Genomic DNA, 26,188 nt, shown 5'->3' on the forward strand with positions numbered 1-26,188 from the left:
TACCGAACTCGATCTTTTTTCAGGAAATGATCCTTTTATATAGCTGTATAGCTTATAGTTGAGTGCTAACTTGACCAAAACAAATAGAAAAACAACCGGAATGAAAATACTGAGATGCTCTCAAACAATGCGGGATCGTTCAAACTTTCGGGAAACCCTTTTGAGTGGTAGCTTTTCGCAGTGTTTTGCCTATAATAGTGCGAGGTTCCTATGCCAGTTGATCTATAGATTACTTTACATTTCTTCCACTATGCGTCCGTTTGTCCTCAGACCTAAACACAGCCAAAAATGTAAGTCCTCCAATAATTGTGCTGTGACCTTACTTACAGCCACTAATCCGATTTCTTAACAATGGTTAAGATTCTAAACCCACAGATCTCAGACCACAGATATCGTGTAAGCGGCTGATGTGAGAAAAAGATACAAAGATTCACAATGAAAAAAGACCACAGTGACACCGAAGTCGATTACGTTTACAAACATCGCAACTATTCAGCAACAAAGAGTAAAAACTTCACGTATATCATTTCGATATTAGCTAATAGAAGAAACGGAGATAACCACTCATGGAAGCTATATTTCGCTCCCTCCCTTGCCATGGACTGGTTTTGTTGGGAAAATTACGATACTTTACATAATGTCGTCACGTGCTTCCATTGACAGCCCATGACGTCTCCCCAGTGAGGGCGTGTTTACGCTTTCCACCGTGTTTGCGTTTTCCACCGTGTTTGCGATCTACCCTGTTGGTTTGCGGCTATGCCAATGAAACCCATAAACGCATTTATACGACCCAGTCTGCAGGAGGAGGGGAAGGAGAAAGGGTACTTTCGAAAGTGCTCTTCGGAAAGCGTCTGTATCTTTACACGAATACACTTATGAGCACACCACCATCGATTCATTTGTATGCTGGCTCGGTATAAAATTCTTAGGTTGTCGAGGAATTTACTTACTTTTTTTTTTTTTTTTTTCTGCCGGTACGCCGAAGACCCTGTCTTTTAACTCAGGGTCATATTACAAGTAATGTTTATGGCCCGTTTCTATGTTCATGGGATGCATTTTTTTATAGCTTTCTGATTGTTCGTCTTCGGTTACTTATCAAATAATATTGTCTTCTGTAAATTCATGAAACGTGCATGCTATCACATAAAGAACAACGATAAAACTGACAGCATAGATATACTGCCGTGACAACAGCGCTGGGAACGCGCTAGTTACTCAGTATTTCAGAACAGTCTGGTCGCGATAAAAGTGAAAACGGAAGCTGTAATCTGCCATTTGACGATTTCTGCGAGGAAGGACTGTAACTATGGTGGTTGGAAAGAATCTGATTATTCTATGGGTCTCCATGGTTACCTACCTCCTATCAGTGTCTGAAGGTAAGCTAATAAAGTGTTATCGAAATTTGTCAAAGCGAGTTTGGTTGACATTGTCAGTATCTGTCTATGCTAAACTGTGGTTAATACACGGTTATACTTGCATTGTAAAAATGTGATGAAAAAAAATATTTTGACCAGGAAATCCATTAAGTATAAAAATCATCTTGCAGCGTAACAACAGTCAAAAGACAACAACGAACAAAGTTCAATTGGGATCGAATGTAAACAAATAAACAAAAAAAAAAAAGTGTGACATCATTCCGTTGTATATCAGATCTGCATGCGCCTTCTGAAATTTCAGAATTGACTGGTGCTCCACGAATTATTGTGCATGAATATTCCGCGTTTTTATTTTTTGTTCACGTTGTACGGGAGAAGACGCAAGACGTACCAAAACAAAAGTGCCAATTCGCACTGTAAATGCTCAATAGGACTCATAAACAGAGGGTAACATCTGACAACAAGAAGAATAAAAGTTTCATCACAAGTGGACCTTAGATAATATGAAAGTTACGGAATCTTAAAGTTTCATATGTTTACTGTATATCTGACAACAAGTACAATAAACGTTTCCTCAAAAGTGGACCTTAAGTATGAAAGTTAAGAAATCTTAAAGTGTCATATGTTTAACTGTATATGGTAACATTAGTAGCACAATGATCACAGAGCCATGTTTCCGGTTCATAATCTTTCAAAAACAAACAAACAAACAAACAAACAAACAAACAAACAAACAAAACAAAACAAACACAAAAACAAACAAACCTTTCCCGAGAAGTCGCCATTAAACCGTAGCAGATTATTGCAACGCATTAAAATTTTGAGGTGAAGTATCATATTTCAATTTCATATCAAACAGAAAGCTTAGTAAATATTTTTGCCTTGGGTATTAGGAGAGACTTGTGACATCATGACTTCATCGCCCTATCTAATTTGTATAGACATTTGCAAACAACATGACTCTTATTATTCAGTGAAAACATCTTAAATTTCATAATTCTGCAAGTTTCATTTGATTGTTTTATTCTTTCATGAAATCTATATTCTTCTGTTTCTCTGAATGTATTTGATTCATCACAGCTCGGTTGAACATGCTGCGTTTGCACTGAAACTACTATATAAATATGATACTTGCTGCTTTTTTTCTCTCTCTCCCTGTGTGTGTGTGTGTGTGTGTGTGTGGGTGTGTATGTGTGTGTGTGTGCGGGTGGGTGGTGTTTCCTTTTTGTTGGTGTTGTCAAACATATATCAACTTGTAGTACCTTCACTCGACAATCTTATCGTGTTCTCGCGAGCTTAATCACTTTTTGGATTCTTCCGCGATGAGAAAGCTCCAGCGTCTTGTAAGTGCTCACTTCAGTTTTTAAGGTCATAACACAATACTCCCATCTATATCTATATATATATATATATATATATATATATATATATATCTACCTACCTACCTACCTACCTACCTACCTACCTACCTACCTACCTATTTATCTATATACCTATCTATCCATCTATCTATCTATCTACCTATATCTATCTAACTAACTACATCTATTAAACTGTAAATCTCATCTTGGATCTTTTATTGAAGATACACCAACATTTCTACACCCAAAATTTCTCTCAGCCGTCGTATTTTTGACTGCCTTATGTACTTTGGTCAAGAAATAACAGCGATCCTAACTTGTCATATGACATTATACCAAGAAATCTCAGCTGTGAATTTTTACGACTGTGAAATTAAAATGTTTAAATTGCTTTGATACTTCCAGTCCGATTAACTCTGTAGTAAAAATGTCGTAATCTCGTTCGCAAAGAATGTCAATTGAATTTTCAATATGCGATCCTACAGGGGACTTCAGTAAATCGACGTGTAAGATTTTTATTACTTCGTTGCTCAAAGAATGTTGTATACTAGGCCTACGTTATCAATGAGAGGTCCGAAGAATCAGTCCCCAACCGCGATACACAGAAAGTGCGCTAGATTCTTTGTACAGAGAATGCGGTTACAGATCCTACCAGCACATCCACGCGTACATCCCACGAATTAATTACAGTACAAAATATGATGCTTACAATGGCTCTTTACACGGGCGAGAAGTAGGCATCCACGTATCATTTTTCGTGTACGGTAATGTGATAGCCTGCTTGATTTTAAAATGGGGATGTCAAGTGCAATGGGGTAAACAAAAAAAGAAATCATACATTGTGGCAGATCTCGGAGTTTAAGGAAGGAGGCCCAGGGCAAGCGAACTTTCTATATTAACATTAGTATTGTCAGGAGGACATTTCAAACACTTTGGCAACGATGCTCAGAATGATGCTGTCTGAAAACAAAGGCGACCTTGTGTTAACATTTGTAAGATGTGAGGCACGAAAGCAAATAGTAGTTACTTTTTGAACATAAAAATTTATCGTCTAATGGCTTACATACAAGCATATTATGTCTTAATGAGGAATAGTTTATCATACACTGCCGTTTTGCTCGAAATTTCACTGCGCTATATTATTTGATTGTTAAGTTCATCAAAACATTTCCATACATTCTGTGAAAGTAGTAATACAACTTAAGTGATCGACATTAATGTAGCAAACCAGACGGATGTTCGGAAGATAAAGGGCTATTCTGAATCACCCGATATGGAGAAAATGATAATGAAACAGCAAACGACGTCAATTCAGTTCAGTTCAGTTCAATTCAATTCAATTCAACTGAATTCAATTCAATTCAATTCAATTCATTTCAATAATACTTTATTTCCATCCAACAAAAGGCAATAACAAATGACATAATACAAAGTACACTTGCATAGATTTTACAATTTATTGCTTGACAACTTGTAAAAGTACAAGTCATACAGATTAGTATAATACAATATATGAACGAATGAATGCATAATGAGAGAAACAATGCATTGGACCTACTTTGGATGGATGACAAATTAATATAAGTATCGATATGGCCAGAACATATTTTTCTTAAGTGGTGGCCCGACATCTATTTCAGCTAGCCCCGGGCCAGAGCTATATAATGCTATACATGTATAATGTCGATCCTAATGACTATGTTACTCATTCTTCAAGTCAGCGTATAGTTCAGAAATTTGAATAACTCGTAATTTCCTTTGGTTAGGCGGGTACCGTCTGGGAGATATATACATGTTTATATATATATATATATATATATATATATATATATATATATATATATATATGTATACATACATACATATATATATATATATATATATATATATATATACATATATATATATATATATATATATATATATATATATATATATATATATATATATATATATATATATATATGCTAATAGAAAGGTTCCATTTTTCCAATTTTAAAGCCCCCATAAAAATCATACCTACGAACTTGTTTGATATTCTGATGTATTACTTTAAATGTGATTGGAAAGTACACTTCAGGTCAAACAGAAAATTGTCCTACAACTTTACTTCGTCCTTGAAATTATGAATGCATATTACCGACTGTTTGTGAGGAAGACCCTCGTGGACGTATCTGAAGTAAGCAGATGTTTGCACTCCTTGAACCTGAAATATTCAAATGACATTGATTTTAATCATGAATTTGCTTTTCATAGACATGCTGCAATGGGTATGCGGTACCCAGTGATATTTCATATCATCTTCGATATGTTTATATTCAAAGTATACATATATAAACGTTAATATATACTGTAACTAACGTGTAAAATAACGCTTCGTAATTGTGTTTTCTTTTTTATACTCCTTGGTGAATTTCAGCATTCATTTGTATTTGTCGTGTGTTTGTTGTGTTTGTATGTATGTTTTGTCCATGAATTTTTTAAGTTTCAGAGTACAGCATTCTCTTGATGTGGAAGTAAGGTCATATCAACAAAAGGATAGAAATCCATCAAAACTATTAGCATTATGTGTAAGAAAGATTTTGTTACTCTTCTTCTTTTAAACCCACTGCCCTGCAAGATTTTAAAACAAAGTTGCAACATAGTAAAAATGTTCCATCCGTTTGTACTAAGCCGCTTGCTTGATGCGATGCAGGTAATGCCATCCACTAAATCTGTCGACAATCGCCTTTTCTCGGGGGCAGTCGCTGAATTATCTCTTCGTTGCGGAGGTAGGTTTGTAAGATATTTGTGACAATAAATACACTCTATCCCCGTTATTCCTTGGTGATTTAACACTGTCCAGCTTTTTTTTTTCTGTCTGAATGCTATTATTGTGATCAATATAGTAGGGCTACCATATATCCCTGAATTATACGAGGAGGAGATAAAAAAGGATGGATTGAGTTGGGGAGTAATATACCTTCCATATATTTCATTCTTATTGTTCTCCAGCTCCAACCGAGACATACACTGCAAAAAAGCCGGGTGTTACATGTATATCAATCACCAAGCTGGTGTTAAATTTCCGGGGCTTATTTGTGGTGTTACATTAACACACAAGGGAGTCACTTCAAAAAAAAAAAAAAAAAGAAATATATATATATATATATATATATATATATATATATATATTTTTTTTTTTTTTTTATAGGTAATTAGTTCCTGTTCTTCTTGTTGGTTTGCACAAGACGAGCAAGAACTTCCCTATAATGAAACTGACTTTTGAAAAAAAGGAACCCATTTACACCGCAGTACCACTATAGGATGTGGTCTCCTATTCACACTGTTCACACCATGTAGTGTCATTGTTGAATTAACACCAACACAGTGTCAAAAATGTCACCAGCTACAGTGTCAAATTAACACCACGAAGTGCCAGGCGAACACTTTCCAACACAATCACAATATACTTTCTACACCTGTCTGTGTGGTCCTGTAATAACACTACTTTGTGTTAGATTTAACACCCGTGCTTTTAAATCTATCACCGATCTTTTTGCCGTCCACAATCTTATACGAAGTTTCACAGGAAAAAAAAATGTAAATATCGATATCAGCTGTACAATAATCGAAGTTTATAAGTCTGCAATTGATGAGAAATACAAAAAACATTTTTGTGAGTATGTAAAAATGCAGTAAATGGGGAGAAATGGTAAAAAGGCAATGTTTGTAACGTAGGGTGCATTCCCGTCTCACATGAAAATCGTCATAGTATTGCATAATTGATATACACATACACATTTTTTTTATAGCACATCACAGTTGTTCTGTGTCAATTTTAAAAGGTTTTACCTGATGCGCAAATATACTACTTAGCTGAAACTGGCTGAGTTGCGGCTTTGATATATGTAATAATATAGATTTTGCGATAAAAGCTAATTGTCCGATCAATAAAATCCTGCGGCGTGTTCTTAACATCAAAACATAGTGAAAAAAACTTTTTTCTTTTTAGTCCTTCGGTACGCTCGTTCATCTGGGAGATACAAAAAAGGTATAGTCATGGTTTTAATGTGTTGTAAAGAACCGTCATACCTGATCGGCATTTCTTCGATGAAATACTCTATTCAATATACTCTATATCGTTTTCATTTTTTTTTTAAAGACTTGTCATTTTCCGGACTCGATAAATGAAAAAGAAAATTATGATATACTCTTTCCTTGAGAAGGAAGTAAATAATATGAAAATTGAATGGGCGAGTCACTTATGCTCTATGCATTCAAAGATCTAATAATGTCTGCAGTCTGTATAGTCGATTTCTAAAGCATCTTTGAGCATTGTCCATCCGCAGTATGAAAAACTGAAAACTCGGTGATCTAGATGACAATGGACAAAATGGATATAAGGCTATTATACCATCGGGCAAGGCCATCCAAATAGGATGACAAACAGGATGATGAACTCTATATACACATTCATAACATAAAATACATTCATTTTTTGCTGTTGTAAACGATTATAAAAGCTCCAAACTACTTGATAGACAGTTCTACTATTCCTTGTCTTCTGTCAACTTCTCCCTATCGAGCTATCTTCTTCTATGTCCCCTCGAATACGTCTCTGTCTAGTTATATTATACCTCTATGGTTATCCTCCTTGGCTTAACGTTATTGTATGTATTCGATGTTCAAGTTTTTTATTCCATTTTTTTTTTACGTCAGTTTTAAAAAAAAAGTGGAAGAAGAGAATAACAATTTAAGATACCATATCGCCCTCAGCCCTGTGGCCATTATCCAAGTCAAGCAAAATGCTTATTGAAACGATCTCCTCCACCTGTTATGTTCTTGTATGGGCGTAATTATATCAATTCCTTTAAGTGATGCTATTCATATCTTGATGAGAACGTTGTTGATTAGTCATATGACTCACTTGACAAGTGGATAAATAAAACAAACGGTAAAACTAAACTAATAAAGAGATGATAATGACAGGAGAAAAAAAGAGAGGGGTTGAGGGATAAAAATGGGAATAACGAGCTTTGCAAACGTTTTTAAAGGAATTAACTTAGCTTATTATTTTTTTGATAAGAAAAAAAAAATCCGGAATGGAATAATCTACTATTTGCACAGCACCCTCAGGATTACAGAAGACATTTCATTACATTAATTTGTCAGCAGTTTGTAATTCTGATGTAATTCTGCATGTGGAAGGGTTGTTTCGAGGGGTGATGTCGGTTCAAAGGTTCGTTAATCCAAAAATGAAGTAAGATTTGCTATTCCGAAAATTCATTATTTCGAAGCACACAAAGTCCCTATATCTGTATGTATCATACCTGTATGATGTAATTAATCCTGAAATAAAATTATCGTTTATCCGAATATTTGTGGCGTTATTCCGAAAGTTCATTATTCCAAAACTGACATAAAGTTCGTAATTCAAAAGGTTTGTTATTCCAAAAATGAAACAAGTTTGGTAATTCCAAAGGTTCGTTAGTATCCACCTTCTTTTTATTTTCGGATTAACGAACCTTTAATTGTTTCGTTTTCGAATCAACGAAACTTCGGAATAACAAACTGTGATCGGTTCGGGTGATGGAATAGCTCCATGGAATAATGGAGGATTTCCATTCCCGACTGATCTCTCTGAATCTCCTCTTCATCTACCCTTTATCCTTCTTACTTTTTCAGAGCTACCTTTGCCACACGATAAAACAAAAAGCTACACTGAACATATCACAAACCAACAACAAAAACAACAACAATTAACAAGAACCACAACTTTTCTAAAGCACCACGTGGTCAAGGCAGTAATGCTATTCAAAGAGAGAAGAAAGGAGGAGGAGGAAGAAGAGGAGAAGGAGGAGGGAGAAGAAGAAGATGAGGAAGAAGATGAGGAGGAGGAGGAGAAGGGAGGGAGAAGAAGAGGGGAAGAGAAGAAGAAGAAAGAAGAAGAGGACGTGGAGGAAAAAGAGGACGGGAAAGAGGAAGAGGAGGAGTAAACTAGTGGTGCTGGAGGAAGAAGAGGAGGAGAAAGGAAGAAAGGAGGGCTGGGAGGAAGATGAACTGGTGGTAACAGTAGGGATGCGGAGGATGACGTGGCTGAAGAAGAGTAGGTTAATGAAGATGACTTCAATCATTTACTCCGCTCTTTTGATGAATTTTCTATCCTGCATTTTATTTGATACAGGGCAATGGGACTGCTTCAACAGACGTACTTGGGAATATAACGGAACCTACCATCATGGATGTATGCTGACCGGAAGTGCTCTGGACTGCAACCGCTGTGAGAACTGGACTTCCGTTCTCGGCAACCAGTCAGAGATATTGGAGCAATATAGTGAGTACAAGGGATCATCGAATTTATCGGTAACTATTGACAACTTTCTAATGAGCCTTCGGGTTGATAGCTCCCAAAAAGCATTTGTTTATGAAGCACCCATGCACCGGGAGAAACTATAGGTTAAAATCTCATGCACGCATCATCTACTTGAGGAGATTCCTTTGATCTTAACAAGCAAGCAAACAAACAAACAACACCCTTGACAACAGTGTAGGGATATCTGAAATATGAGGAATTCTTGATTACATCGTAATATGTTTTAAAATAGGAGAACACGGTATTAAGCGAAACTGCTGTAATATTAATAGAACAAGTATAGCAAATTACGATAATTTTATCAGTAGTAAATTGGGAAATAATCTATTTCAATAAGGGCTGTGTGTAAACTCGCATTCAAGACATTGACACGTGAATAATCAATGAATTGAAATGTGTGATACTCTATACTATCAATAACTTAATAAAGATGTAAAATGTAATATTTTCATGCGTTCTTCCAGGTAAATTTGAAAGTGTGATTACTGATGTGCCAAATGGAGCGTAACATATTTACGCAGTGGTGGCAATTAAGATGAATATGAAAGTAAATTGTAGTTGATAAGATGTATAATACAAATATTGAAATAATTTTCTTTTCATTTAATATAACAATTATATGACATGTAATTAAGGACTTATACAACACACTCTTACCAACTGGATCAATTTTTTCCCCCACGTGGGTCAGTCAATTCGTCAAAATGCAGTATCTCTATTCGAATTGTTGGAAACATTGAACTGCTGCCTATCGAATCCACTCCTTTCTCGGTGAAGAAGAAGAAAGCCTTATGTGCAATTTTTGTAATGAATGTAATGTCAGTGCATACAATGAATGTGGATTTCGGGGGTGTTCCTCATGCAGACAGTTACTTTGATTGTGAGTTGAGAAAGAGTCCTTCAAGAAAGTCTTCAAGAAATTATTTTGCGAGGCCGGATCAATTTTCCCTGCTGGAAAGAACACAGTGTCCCACGTTGTGTTCACAATGTGCTTACATAATCGACTATGTGAAAACTCTCGAATTTAACAGTGTGAAGATAATTTCACACTGTGATAGGGTTTTTCACACAGTGTTTAAGTAGTGATGTTCTGTTTCACGCTGTGAATGGATGATTTACAGTGCGTTCACAATGTTAAAACGGTCGAATTTAACAGTGTGAAGAGAATCCACACTTTGTTCACAATGCGTTCACACTGTGTTTCACACTGTGGGATACTGTGTTCTTTCTAGCAGAAACATCTGATATGTCATCTGACAAGATTCAATTCAGTTCATTTCAATTCAAATTTATTTCATTTTTCGACGAGAACATAGACATTTCGCTTTAACTCTTTGTAAGCTACTTAGTAACCACTTTATGAAATGTTAAAGAGCATACAAGTCTAAAATGAATTCAAACTTTATTTGATGAAAATTTGTTTTGAAATGGCTGAGATATATATATATATATATATATATATATATATATATATATATATAAGTAAATCAAAGCGATCCTATAATTCAAGGTGGATCCCACCTTTCATTAGGATTGCTCTGCTTGGGATATCAGCCATTTCAAAACCAATTTTCATCAAATAAGCCGTAACTCCTTTCAGAATTATGTTCTTTCATATTTTACAACAGGTTTCTCATTATCTAAAAAAAAAAATCATCAAAAAACGCTGGAAACCTGAAGCCCTATCTCAACCTAAACTGTACCGTCCCTTTTATGCACAATGTCTGACGGTAGTGCTAGTGTGTGAGAGGACGTGTATGTGCTTGTGTGTGTGTGTGGGGGGGGGGGTGTATAATTTTCCATACAATGTTACCGATAAGAAATCTCGTTGAAATTTGTGTGTGACTTACACGCGATCGCTCTTTATTGCTTCTTCACACACAAGAGTCATGAAAGCCTGTATGTTGTTAGTAGTTTAAACACATAAAATAGCCATGAAAACCTTTAGTTTGGGAACAAAAAAGAATAAAATGTCGGGCACGTATCCGTGACGACGGAAACATGAACATCATTATTACCTGCGAATGAAACGACCAGGTCACGTTCGCGGTTCATGATGCAGTGATTCTTTTATGAGTGCATCGTTTATTACATACCTACACGGGAGAACATTGTGACATGCGAGAGCTTGCTAATGACCCGTCTCAGTGTGGTACAAGGTCTTCCTGGCATACTTCTTCCTTCCAATTTTAATGCATCATTTATTTCATCACTCTAATGGCTCGATAAATGTCAGGAACATCCATGAGAACGTGTGATATGCAGTAAAGTATGAATCATTCAGTTTGTGCCTCTCATTTACACGGCAATTTTGTCACCTGTCACCCATGGGTGACATGTCTAATCAGAACTCACACGAACTGTTTGGACGACACCTACATTTTAAACTGCCATCAATTTTAAGCGACTATCAAAAAGACCGATCTCTCTTTGAGTGTGTAGAAGGTTTCGCCTTGGCGAGTTAAGGGCGCCATGCAAACTCCCCAATTACCTCAAAATGAATGTATGACCCCACCTCCCTTTTTCCTAATCATACAGCAGGTTTGCATCAATTGCAACGTACAGCAGCTACAGTTTCCATGGCTGCAACTGGAGAACAACCCACCAGATTCATGCAATTTGGTTGTTACCCGTGTAACTATAAAGAGTATATGATAAATGTCTATTGACCTGAACTGATTGCACATATCAGCGTAAAATGCAGACACATTTCCTACCAGAGTGACATTAATTTTGTGTAAAATTTTAGGTCAAATTTCCGAAAGAGTCATCTATTCATTCTTGTCTTGAGTGTGTGTGTGTGTTTCCTCATGCTGTGCTGAGTTAGATTGTGTTCAATCACATCTGCTACCTTAGAAAACCGTTATAGATTCATAGCATCTTGATCGTGTTGATATAAACTCCTCAAAATAATTTCTGCAATTAAAGTTTGATACACCATAAACTCTTTCACCCGCATTATCTTCATTAAATATGACATCATAAGAAAACCTGATTAATTATCTTTAAAATGACACCTCACTTGCTCGGCATTGGGTGTTCTTGGAATATGAAAAACAGCTGAGTATGGGGACAGATCAAAAGTGAAAAATCGCAACAATTCTGCTACTGATGTTGATAATGTACAGTTTTGATGAAGAAAAGGCCACTGGAATAAGCAATGCCGAAATGAGAACACTTGCAAAAACTCCCATCTCCCAGACATTAGATGACTGTTTGGTCAACCTTTATGTTTAGTTTTGATCTGCAGATACTACTGCAGTTTTTAATTCGTGGATGAAGCCTGGAATCTAATGATAATCTCACAATGCATTCTTTTCAAGCACATCCCTTCCCTGAAACGACAAAGCAAATGGTAATTACACTGTTTGACATAACACGTTTGCTCTATTTTGCAACATTTCACATTCGACCTTTCCTCACACTCAGTTGTACTGTGCATTCCAGGAATGCATAATGTAAACAAGTGAGTTGTCGTTATAAAGAAAATTAGGCTCTTTTTATGATGGCACATTTTGAATGAAATGATGCAAATCGAGACTCACAAAAAAATATTGCATTCGTTTAAGAACTTAATTACACGAGAATATATCAATTCTTCGAGAATCTTAGACATCGCCGTCAAAGCAGAAATTGGACGATAGTTACTTACATCTTGCTTATTACTTTTTTTTTTATAAATCGGAACAACTCAATTTTCATTTGACTAGGCACTACGCCAGTAACAAGGGACAAATTAAATATATACGTTAAAGGAGACAATATTGCGGATATGATATTTTTCAGTAAAAAATTTGTAATACCATCATGTCCAGCACTCTTTTTTGCTTTCAACTTGAGAACTACATCCCTCACCTCGTATTCTTGGATGGGAGTATAAAACACAGATTGAGGATTTGGATCAGTTAGAAAATAATGAAATTCTTTATCTGTTACTGGGATATTACTACCAAGACTGGGGCCTAAATCTACCAAAAAAAAAAAAAATAATTAAACGCATTAGCAACATGTACCGGATTTTGGATCGAGAAACCATGCTGAAATATTTCCTCCACTTGTTCCGATTTATCTTTAACTCTGAGAACTTCATTAATCACCCTCCACGTATTCTTGGTATCATTTTTGTAAAGGTCAAACTGCCTCGTGAAATAACTCCTCTTAGCAAGTCTCAAAGTTGTTGTAAGAATATTACGATAACGAGCATATTTACCTTTCGTATTTTCATTCGGATTCCTCTTGTATTTAAAAAATAAATTATTCTTATGATTGAGAGAGATTTGTTGATCAAGGCATTCTTGGTGCTTTTTTATAGGTAGAACGGGTGGATTGTCGTAATGGAATAATTTCATCATAAAACCTAGAAAATTTATCAAAAAAAAAAATGAAATGCAGTTTCTACATCGTTGTCAATACCAAAAACTTCTTCCCAATTAGCAGTCAACCATCTCTCCCTGAGTCAACAGCTTTTCGCAAGAGGAACCTTGGCGTATATCGGGAAATGATCAGATATATCAGATACTATGACACCATGTATGTATACACATACATACATAAACACACACACACACACACACACACACACATATATATATATATATATATATATACTCCTAGATGGGTCATTTGGAAGACATTTCCATTTGTTTTATATGCAAATTTATTAATACATGTTCAATGGCAGTTTACGCAATGGAGACACGAAAATTGTCTCCTTAATGACCAGTTGTCTCCCTAATGAAGACACTTCCCCCCAACATGTCTCCCTAAGGTGCCAACTAGGGATATATATATATATATATATATATATACATATATGTATATATATATATATATATATATATATATATATATATATATATATATTTATATCTATTTACTCATAAGGGCTCCACACTATCTTTTTTGTTTGGTGGCCCGAAAAAAACCCAATAAAAAACATTAAAAGTCCTTTTTTTTCCATGAGTCAAATATTTAAGTTTTATCATAGTAAGAATTGTAAGTTGGACATATTCTACTCATAAATAAACCTTAACAAACTCACAACACTCACTCTCAGGCACTCATTCAGTCCTTTTCATCCATCCTTCAAACAAATTTAACTGCTAATTTCCGGCGCAAAAAGTTACGAATTCATTGACCTACTTTTCAAAAATTAATTTTGGTGGCCACCGTTAGTGTCGAGCCTTGCACATATATATATATATATATATATATATATATATATATATATATATGATATATGTGTATGACAGAAACCTAAAATGGCATTAAAACGCTTTATCCTGGCGAGGAAAGCGCATGTTTTAGAAACAAGACACCAAACAGGTTAGTCATCGCATAAAAGTTGACATACGCTTGTATCCAGAGCGCTGATATTTGTTTTCGTTTGTTTACGTCTTACACAAGCTTTCAGTTACGAAGAATTCTCGGCACAAACTGAATAGCGACATGCAGATATGCGAAATAATTTCATCGACGAATATGGAGCTTGTGATTAGTCGTAAGTCAACACAGAGTGCCATTCTAGAAAATAAAGTGTCAAAAGTGTTATTCGAAGATTCTATAGTTTGATTGCAACTGTTCTGTGACTATCATTGTATATTTCTAATCTTTGTCCATCAAACCAGACGTTTCCATTGCTAAACCGAAAGGGCTTGTAATATTATTATCATCTTGTCAATCAGAGTCTTTCTAATGATTACAACTGACGTAATTTCAGGAGAAGAAAGAGACCTTCAAATAAGTCTATTTTCCACGCTTTTTACTGACGTCCTAATTGTATATAATTGTGCTTATCTCGATTATCCATTTAATTGGAGTTCGACTTGATTATATTGTCAGCTGATCGTAGCAAAGTAGTTTCCATGAAATCCGGGGTCAGTTAGCTGTATTGGAGCTTGATGGCCATGAACGAGCAGAAATAACGCCAAGATTAATCCTTTGCACGCCAGTGACTTTGTACAGTGTGTGCAACGCTATGAGTATATCTGTACCAATCAGTATTCAGAGTGCACAAAGGGTTAAACGGAATCAGATCGGAAGGAATTGTAAAGGGTGATGATGATGATGGTGGTGGTGGTTAAAGTGGTGGTAGGAGGTGTATTTAGGGTAATTAGACAGGCGAGCGTGTCTCTTTATCAGAAACTACACGCCACATTTGAATGGAATTTGATCAGTGTTAATTAATTTCAGAAATGTCAACTGCTCATTTTCGATTTGCTTGACTTTGTTGCGTTTCGTCAAACCACCTTGATCAAGAGCAGATTTCCCTTTGAAATGTATCAAAAGCATAACACTAAATCTCGTAATAGGGACCTGGGGGGCGTTTCATGAAGGAACTTGTCGGATAAAATATCTGACAAGTCAATTACATCCGACAAGTTTTGAGAAATTCTTTAGTCTGATTGGCTGATTTCTCTGAACTTGTCGGATATAATTGACTTGTCGGACATTTTGTCCGACAAGTTCCTTCATGAAACGCCCCCCTGATCTCGAAATCGAATGTCACTCTGACAAGCGGCTATTCTATAGAAAGTTAAGGCTGTAACGTCACTATGAGTATATGGCCACCAAAACTATGGTGGAACAGAAGGACCCTGACAATTATTTTCTGTTTGATTGCTACCTTCCTCTTTGCAACATCTCCGCCAGTATACGTCTGCCTCCCAATAATATCTGGCTGTACTTGTGGAAATTGTACAAGCGGCAGGAGTCGTGGGTCCGCCAGCAAAGAATAATGAATGGACAACTCATCAATGACTTTCGTTTCCCACCTAGGATGAGTGCATGCTCTTCGCGAAAGACCTGTTAGCGTCATGTACAATTGAGACTAATCATGGTTGTTGGAAAAGCTGGAATAATTCGGTTCGTGTTTACATCATCTCGACCATCATTTGCGATGGCAATATCCTGGAAAGGCATGATAAAATCAATTTACTAGATTCCCGCTTTCAAAGGGTCATGGACTTATCATTAAAAAGAAAATGCAACAAACCTCCTGTGTGAGAACAATCGTCCGTTCAAATTCAGCCTATCGAAAGAGAGAGGAAAAACAAACCCGACTTGTTTACTTAATTGATTTGCCGCTTCCGACTGCTTTTTATTTACATGTAGCAAATTAATTGATAACCATAGTACTGGAAAATTGAAGGCCAGTTGGCCGTTCATGCGTACAAGGTGGATTGTCATCAAATTGTATGAAGGGGATCCGAGAAGCTTTTAGGAAATTATTACCCGAGCTCGCCATTCAGTGGTGAAAAGGAATTAGTGGTCTCCGGATTTAATGAGGGTATGATAGTTCATCTACACAGGGAGTGATTGGTGCATTTCATTGCTTTATCAGAAGATGAGTTAACGGAGAAGAAAAAAACAAACATGGAATTGATTGGGTACGCATGCGCATAAGTATACTTATACACACACCCACTCATGCACACACAAGTAACAGGGCACGTAATACTAAGAGCGTAAGCTACAGTAAACAGGTTGTCATTTATGTTATTAATTGCAATGAATTGCTCCATTCTCACCGAAACATCTGTATATTCATGCTGACAGTTTGTAGCGTCATATAATTGTCTTCATCTTTGACGACATAAAAATGCAATGATTTTTCTTTTTTTAATCAATTATACTATATATTTCACCACTTCTTAATCACGCAGACCAACGAGGGTGCCTTTTTTTCTGGAAAGTTTTACCAGTCAGAATACTAGTAGCTTGTTCTCTATCGATTTTCTTAATTTTTGCAGAATATTGACCAAAGATACAGGGAGTAAAAAAGGAAAAGCAAACCTAATGAATTGTAAACAAGATAAAGGCTGAGGTGCAAAATGTTGTGCCAGAGTAAACCGAAAGAAATAAGAGGGAATATAGAAGTAAGCATATTTCAGACAGGAAAAACTGTGAATATCAGGAATTGTCTCTTGAGGCAACATTGCAATGTATATTGAGTAGAAACGAAATGACCAGAGTTTGTCCCGTTATGATTATATTGTGTTACTCACTAGAATAACAATGAGGAACAGGACATATTTAGATATCATGCATTCTATGAATGACGGGAAAAGGAAAGTGATGTGAATATTGTTTGCTCCCCTAAAGTGAATAATGATTCAATGGTGGGTACCTTATGATGTACAAAATGTAAAATATTCAAAAACGGTAAATTCATAGTGCATGTACTATATGTGTTGTATGTATATAGGGCTACGTTCCGCGCCACCTGCGTCAACAGCAGTAGCAAGCAACCAGTTCCCGGCATATCCCGCAAACAATGGCTACAATACTGTACTGTGCGTGACAGACGCTGTTACTCCAGAATATATGGGTCTCTACAGCCACCATCGCACAAACCATTTTTACTTATCAGTGATTATTGTTGACTTTCACTGTACCAGTCCTGTAAATTATTTTCATTAAGGATTATTTTTCCTTTCATGTTTTGTGTATACAGTTTATTATTTTCGCATTGTAAATATGGGACCATGTGGAAGAACAAGCAATCTCCATTAACTTCTTCATGCGGTAGGCCTGATATGTATATGCAATGTAAATGCAACTTGTGTATATTCTGTCTGAAGATGGAAACAACAACAACAACAACAACAACAACAACAACAACAACAACAACAACAACAACAACAACAACGATAACGACAACAACAACAGCATTAGATTCCTAACTTCCTGATGGTGAAGAGTCTTCGCCGACACGACGGACGTCCATGAAAGAGAATGTATGTTATGATTGCGATACGACGCTACGGCTTTATGTCACCACACGAACATCAAGCGGTGGAATGTACTGCTGTAGAGTGTACACCATTATCATTAGTGGCATGTAACTTCTGTTGTGACGTCATTACTTTTTTTTTTATGCAGATCTGCAAGACAATCACTGTCGCATCATGCAAAACACAACTTCGCCATGGTGCTACTTCACGGACATGAACGGCGATGTTCGGCCCAGCGTTTGTCGCGTTGAGCCCTGTAGAGGTAAGACGAAGCAGACAATTGATGCGAATGTGGCGCCATTTTCAGGGCGCCATTTACAGTTGGCGCCATCTGAAAGCGTCGATGTACATTTCGCTGTACATCAAAGATGACGTAACAATAACTTCGGAGATCAAAGAAAACAACATTAGGGCCTGATATCAGTACCTTTACAGGGAGTATCCAGACATTTTATTGACCAATCGCTTTGAAGCCATCGCGCCGCCATCTTACCACGCACATCGTCCATGCGTTTGTGCACGGAACTCAAGACATCACGTGATCATGGAGACAATCGCTGCTGGAAAGGTCGTGCATTAGAGCGTGCCTATCAATATGGCGGCGCGACGGCTTCTTTGTTTGTACAGCATGAATGTGCCACTGAGGTATCCAGATACATCCTTTAGAGATCAGTGGGCTCCACTTGCAATTCGCAATCCCCCCCCCCACATCAAAACAAAAACAAGCAAGCAAAGAGAAAAAAACGTTGCTATGACTTTGCTATGATAGCAATCTTGTTGCAATGACATATGTCATGGTAATTGTAAGAATCCCGCTTCCTGATTGGCTATTGTCAGAAGAAGTAGCGTAAATTGCCATCTTAACATCTTTTAAGTTAAGATAGCAATTTTCGCTACAATGGAAACTTCTTCTGACATCAGCCAATCAAGAAGCTGGATTCTATATGTCTTTGTGCAACAATGACAATATTAAATATGCGGCAATGACTTGCTGGAAATGCGTACGTACACATCCACCCACTGACATCAGAAAACAACAACAACAACAACAACAACAACAACAACAACAACAACAACAACAACAACAACAACAACCTGACAACCTGACAACACACACATATCTGTAATTACCACAAAGGAAAAGGGTGAAATCATTAATAGCCAACATTGTGATCCAAATCACTCTCTTTTATGTAGTAATCAGGTAATGACGGCATATCAATGACGATAAACGCGAAAGCGCAAAGCGTTTGAATTGGGGTAAATGAGAAAACACCATGAACTAGGCTGCAGTGACATCGATCAACACAATAAGAAAACCTCTCTGGCTGTGTTATAGTGACTCCGCTTTTACTGACCACATCACCATGCACTTTTACTGGTAGATAGAGCTTAATCCCTTCCGCCCAAGTGACTCTCAAATAATACCTCGAGCTTTAATGAAAGTGCTACTCACAAAAAAAAAAAAAATCCCGACTGTAACCGTATACTCGTAATCCTGCATGATGAATGTGCAAAAGTGGTACCTAAAGAGAGAAAAAGAAAGAAACGAAACGAAAGGCAATGGTTCATAATGGTGGTATATGCACATCCACGCAAAAGTACACACGTAAACCTCTTTCATTATCTCCTATCTTTTCGCTTAACCTTTTCATACGTATTTGTCATTGTTTACGTGTTTCTTTTGTTGTTCAATGAAATTTATTTTCTGTTAACTGGATCATACTTCGCTCGTTTTGCTATTGGTTGTGTACATTTTGTAACGTGCATTAATGCAGGGCTCCCTTGTAAAGCAGGCCTCTGTGGCTCTGAATGGGACTAGGGAATGCCCTATGCTTAAAAAAGATGAATGATAAAAGGAAAGATAGTTATTTAAATGTGAGTTATTTACAAGTGCATTATTTATATGCATCTTTAAATGAATCAATGTAAATAATTCAAATCTTTTTCAAAGTAGTTTTACACACACACTTCAAAGGGGCCTACACATATTATATACGAACAGTTACGGGATGAAGTACATCTGCTTTATGTGTCATACGCATGATACGTACATGTACGGTAATTGGTTATATCGTGGCCACGTTCGAGCAATTTTCCCCTTGAGTGTCGGTAGAGGGTCGCCCTTAAGTAGATCGTTCTTTTTCACCTTGGGTGGGTCAGAAGTAGGGAAACTTAATCAGCCTTATCCAATCAAGAAATTTCTACACAAAGTCATTGACATGTCGTCGTGATATGAAGTGATTTACCTTTCGAGGTTAAAGTTTCGTCAGGTGACCACTTGGTATTTCCGCCAGGATTTAAAACACATAATGGGGATTGCCACAGTCAGCGTGAAATAAAATGGCGGGATCTTAAGCCGAGTCTCGCCGACACTTGGGCAGAGTTCAAACCATTCAAAGTAGAAACCTATTCTAGGGCAGAGATGACATTGATTGATGGTCTAGTATATAATGAACAGAAAAAATGAAAGCTACATGTGAACAGAAATTCAAGGGATGCACACCATTCAGTATTCATTATTTTCATTTTCGTTCATTTTGAATAAAGTTAATGAAAGATGATTAAAATATCGTTGGGCGTCGAATTATTTGGCGATTATAATGATTTAGCAGTAATGACTTTTGCAAGAAGGTCGTAGTTATCGAATCATTAGCGCTAGGTCATTTTATTCTCGTACCTAAGAGAGTACAAGAGGTGTGGGGCCAATGCCATCAGCACTTAAAGGGAACCAACACTTTCAAATGAAATTTCTCTTATTTGAATATTTGAGTCATTCATCACTGTGCATTGCAAATTTGAGTTAAATCGGATAAGGAATAAGGAAGCTACAGCCGTTTGAATAAATGAACTGTATAGAGGGCGACAAAATTAATTAACTCCTGATGGAACTGCTGACTTGTGGACAACTTTCCATTCATTTTCACTGTATTAAAGCATTTTCTCTTTTCCATTCAGTTTCACTATCATACAGTTTTCTCTTGATTCACATATAAACATGGTTCAACTTCAATTCAATTCAATTCAATTCAATTCAATTCAATTCAATTCAATTCATTTATTTTCATTCTTCTTCTTTTTTCTTTTTCAACAAAAACATAACACAAGATAAATCAGGTTTTACATCATAAACAAAGAACATTTCTCTTAATTAATAAATGGTATCAATAAACATAGGAGCGCATACTGGCAAAAAAAAAAATAATACAAAGTCATGCTTCAGTTGAAAAAAAAAAGGAAGAAAGAATAGAGAGGTCCACTAAAAAGCAAAGCTTGTAGATTGTGAACCACTCATAAAACCTATAAATTACTTATTTACAAACACTTGTGACGAATATAATATACGACAGGACGGGACAAAACAGAAGAAACGCAACAACATGACACAACTTGCCAGAATAGATGAAAAGTATGGAAGGAAAGAAAGAAGAAAAGAGAGAATGAGAGAATACCTACACGCTGAATATGGGAAATGGAACAGAGGATGGTAGAGAATGTGCTTCATAGAGTTGGTGCTGCATGCAGCTGAGCAAGGATTGTAATGGCTACTTCTTTACGTAATAATAAATTCAGTGTTTGAATGATTGGTGGGTGGATGATGAACTCTGAGGTTAACAAAAACTATAGCTGTTAATGGAAAAAAAAACATGTCAGGGAGGATTTAATAAAAAAAAGTTTCAACTTGCGCTTAAAAGAATACAAAGATAGGGAATTTTTTATTTCACAGCTCAGTGAGTTCCAAAATCTAGGACCAGTGTATATAAATGTATTCTGAGCCAATAAAGTTCTCAGGAGGGGTAAATGAAACTCATTAGATTGTCTAGTGGGATAATCATGAAAAGACTGGTTCCGTGGGAACATTGAATTAAAAATACTGGGAAGTGCATTTACATTGTAATTAAACATAAACTGACCAAGTTGAAAAAAATACAAATCTTTAATTTTCAAAATCTCATGTTTAATAAATAATGGCTCTGTATGGGAACGTGGCGGGACGCCACAAATAATACGAATAACCTTTTTTGTAACAAAAGTAATTTATCTAGTAAGTTTTGATGGGCACTACCCCACGCTAGGAGTCCGTAATTAAGATAAGGTAAAATTAAAGAAAAATACAACGTCAACAAAGAGGACAATGGAATATGAAACTTGAGTCTATTAATAATACCAATATTGCGTGAAATTATTGTACTAATGTTAGTAATATGCGGCCTCCACAAAAGTTTATCATCCACTGTGATACCAAGGAATTTTATATGAGGAACTCGTTCTAACAAAGTGTTATCAAGAACAATACCTGTGTCTAAATCTTCTAAAGAATTACTAAAAAACATATACTTAGTTTTCTGAAGATTAAGAGATAATTTATTAGCTCTTATCCACTGAGTTACTTTTTTCAATTCGGAATTAACTATGCGTACAAGAGTATCTGGATTTTGGTGAGAAAAGAAAATATTTGAATCGTCAGCAAAAAGTATAAATGAGAGTATGTCAGATGATCTACAAAAGTCATTGATATAAATGATAAAAAGTAAAGGTCCTAATAAACTACCCTGTGGGACGCCACATTTAATGAATTCTAAACTCGAGCTGTACTCGTTCAGAGATACATATTGTTTTCGGTTTTGTAGGTAACTCCTGAACCACTCCAAGGCCTTCCCGCGTATTCCATAATGAGACAGTTTATAAAGTAATATTTCATGATTAATTGTATCGAAGGCCATGGAGAAGTCCAGGAAGATACCAATAAGATGAGAATGATTATCAATAGTGTGCGCAGCGTGGTCAATAAACTTTAAAAGAGCATGAATGGTGCTATGTTTCTGACGGAACCCAAATTGAGAATTTGTAAAAACATTATGCAAATTCAAAAAATTAATTGTTCTTGTAAATATCAATTTTTCCAATATTTTAGATAAAGATGAAAGCAAAGAAATAGGTCTATAATTACATATATCAGAATCATCTCCTTTTTTAAATAAAGGGAAAACCTTAGCTATTTTCATAAAATCAGGAAAAACACCACTTGATAAGGATTTATTGAAAATATATGAAAGTGGGTCAGCAATTGAAGATATAATCCCCTTTAAAATAAAATTACTGATATCGTCATAACCGGCACTTCGCTTGTTATTCATTGCGGTAACAATATCTATTATTTCATATTTTGTTGTTGGAACAAAAAAAATAGAACTGGAATTGGATTGACCTAAAAATTCAGAAAAATGTACATTTGACTGCGGTATTTTTTCTGCCAAATTCTCTCCAATCATTGAAAAATAAGAGTTAAAAATATTGACTATATCATTAGGATCTTCAAAAACTTTATTATCATGTCTTATTTTTATAATTTCTGATCTCTTTTTTGATATATTCATAGCCTGCTTCAACACCTTCCATGTATTTTTCATATCATGTTTATATTTTTCTAACTGAATCATATAATATTTTCTCTTTTCCAACCGTATAATCTTCGTTAAAATATTTTTATACGAAGTGTATTTATATTTTAACTTCTCAGTTTTTTTTTTCATTTTGAATTTATAATATAACTTATTTTTCCTATTTATTGAACGAAGAAGAGATTTTGTAATCCATGGTAATTTGGGGGACGTTTTATAATTAACTGACTTTTCTTTTAATCTGGGAATATATTCATCTAAATGTCTATTAACTATCCCTGAAAAATTCTCAAACGATACATTTATATCATCATTATCATAAACACTAGACCAATCAGCCCTGTCTAGGTTAGCACCAAGACTAGCCAAATTTTCTGGTGTAGCTCTACGTCTGGATGAAAAAGAATGAAACTTATCAACACAATGTTTAATGAAACTTATCAACACAATGTTTAACTTCAAATATGTGCTTGCAAAATACATTCCCTTGTGCCATATTTGGAGTTACACTCATTGTTGAGAAGAAGCTAAAAATGTGATTTTTTTTTTTAGTGAACCTTTGGAGACATGTCCACAAATACGTCACAAGTTGTCTGTTGTCCTCTACTGATTGCTGAACTTTGAAAAGCCGGGATTCCCTTTAATATTCCTTGCCCGATTTGGCTCTAACTTGCAGCGATTAATTTGAACATATTACGCATTTGAATAAGAATAACTTCACACGAAGGTTTTGGTTCCCTTTAATCATCAATTTTGTCTGTTACTTTGGTGTTTGTTCCATTCTGTCTCAATCATTTCTTTTTTGTGTTATGTATTTGTAACTACAGTAAGTATTTTTAAAGAAACTCTTCAGTGGTTCACATTATACAAACATTGCTTTTTATTGGACCTCTCAGTTCTCTTTTTCCCATGTAAACATAACTTAGTATTTTCTGTTATGTATCCATATCTCTATTTGTTGACTATCGTATATATTCGCACTTTCTAATGTAAATGTGCTTTGTATGATATAATTCCTGATTTTCTCTGTGTTATTTTTGTTAGAGGAAAAATGAGAAGAAATGAAATGAATTGAATTGAATTATCAGTTTTTCTTGGAAACATTTTTATGAGATAGAAATTTCGTCGGCATCCTTGTTATGCCCTATCGTGATGAAACTGCTCATCTTGAGCTCGGCTCAGCTCGGCCACAGAATGATGTTTTCCTGTCTTGTAGGTGTCATATTAACTGTCTGAATCTGTGAAGAAAGTCAGCTCTGAAGTGTCGTGTCTACATGATTACGCTAAAGAAATGTTACCTCTTTGAGGTGACCGCATAGGGACAGACTCTTCATCTGTCCAACTATCCAAAGTTAACTTGTTGGAAGACTCTGTACATTTTATGTCTATGCCATAGGAGGAAGCTTCGGTTAGATGATTACTTCTACACATTCACGAACCAAAAGTTCATCAGTCTGGGGAAGGACTCCCCCATCCGACCATATAGTTTTGGCATTCTTTTTGAAGTGAAGAGAGATTGGACAGCTTTTATTATAGCAGTGCACGATTTCGTCTCAAATACAAAATCACATGAAGATATTATTGCATTCCTCTGATAAGACGTATCATGCTCAAGTTGGTATCTCATATTCTTACAAGGTATTTCAGCTATGTCCGTTTGTGCTTCCCCTGTTGGAATTTCAATTTAAATACGTGTGTTTCCATACTCTCGATGTGATAGCACACGCTGGTTGTAGGTCGAACGACACGGGTGATGACTACCGAGGATTTGCCGAATACACGGAATCGGGTTATCGATGTCTTTACTGGAACGAAACTTACGACGAAGACGTGAATGACAGTACATTTCCTGATTCAGGTATCGTCTTGTTTTGGTTTGGTTTGGTATTTCTTTTGCGATGATTTGATCTTCGATAGTGTTATTTTATTACACTTTTTTCTTTTGTGAGCTAGGAGGATGAAATGTGAATAACTTTCTGCTAAGAATGCTTGACTATAGTTGACTGGCAAAAAGAATGGTTGCGTCTTACCGCGGTTTAATATTAGCGTGCTATTTTGCATTGTCAATGAGAAATATCTAAGAGCCATGTCATTATGCTTCACTGTCACTCTCATGTTTGGCATTTTGCCAGATTTGGAGCAGAACTTTTGCCGCAACCCCGACGGACGAGACAGTCCGTGGTGCTACTACAGACCGCCATGGAGCAGCGAAATATTGTGGGATTACTGCCAGATTGACGTCTGTAAGTAGATGATAATCACCGACTTGTCTTCACGCACTAAGCAGCTGGCGTCAGCGCGTTAATAACTCGTATGGATATTCATTTCTTGATTTACAATCCACATAAATCTACATCTTGACCTGAATGCTGGGATTAGGTGGATTTCAACATTCTATCATTCCTAGGATGGGGTGCACTTTACAATGTCGCTGCGAAGAGTACAGTGCAATCATAGATTGATAGACTGGGTTGAAATATTATTCGGTTTATTTCCTGCTAGTCTCCATCGCGATGCATAGAAACAGATCCGTCTATGAGAGTGATGTTTTTACTCAGTCAAATAAGGCACTATCACTGATATCTACACTGAGGTGTTGGGATTCAGTGAGCACATTTCCTTGCATTGTCTACTCGTGCCTTGCCTCTTTACCCAAAGTAATATTCACACACTCTATAATAAAGTACGTATGTATAAAAACGAGAAACAATGATGTTGGTTGGGTATTCGTAATTGAAGACTATTAATGTCATCGTCATTAGCATTTCCGTTAGCAGAGTTACTATCAATCCGAGAGAGAGAGAGAGAGAGAGGTGCAAAAATCTGAAGATAACCCTAGATTTTTTTACTCTGTTGATAATTTCATCTGTCTGATTCTTTTGTTCTGTTACTGCAGCTGACCTGGGATTGTTTGCTGATGGTTATTGTGTTAAGATTGGATCACGGTCTTGTTTGGATT

General features: G+C 36.1%; 1 protein-coding gene across 1 annotated transcript in view; it reads left to right on the forward strand.

The window, feature by feature from the left end:
- The first annotated feature begins 1,345 nt into the window (after nucleotides 1-1,345).
- LOC140232225 (uncharacterized) overlaps nucleotides 1,346-26,188 on the forward strand; it is a 78,069-nt gene continuing 53,226 nt past the window's right edge. The window contains exons 1-5 of the mRNA XM_072312359.1: nucleotides 1,346-1,376; nucleotides 8,904-9,053; nucleotides 17,976-18,089; nucleotides 24,950-25,087; nucleotides 25,362-25,472. Coding sequence (XP_072168460.1) covers nucleotides 1,346-1,376; nucleotides 8,904-9,053; nucleotides 17,976-18,089; nucleotides 24,950-25,087; nucleotides 25,362-25,472 — 544 coding nt within the window. The remainder of the gene's footprint in view (nucleotides 1,377-8,903; nucleotides 9,054-17,975; nucleotides 18,090-24,949; nucleotides 25,088-25,361; nucleotides 25,473-26,188) is intronic.

The sequence above is a fragment of the Diadema setosum genome, chromosome 8, assembly GCF_964275005.1.
Source record: "Diadema setosum chromosome 8, eeDiaSeto1, whole genome shotgun sequence".
Classification (NCBI taxonomy): domain Eukaryota; kingdom Metazoa; phylum Echinodermata; class Echinoidea; order Diadematoida; family Diadematidae; genus Diadema; species Diadema setosum.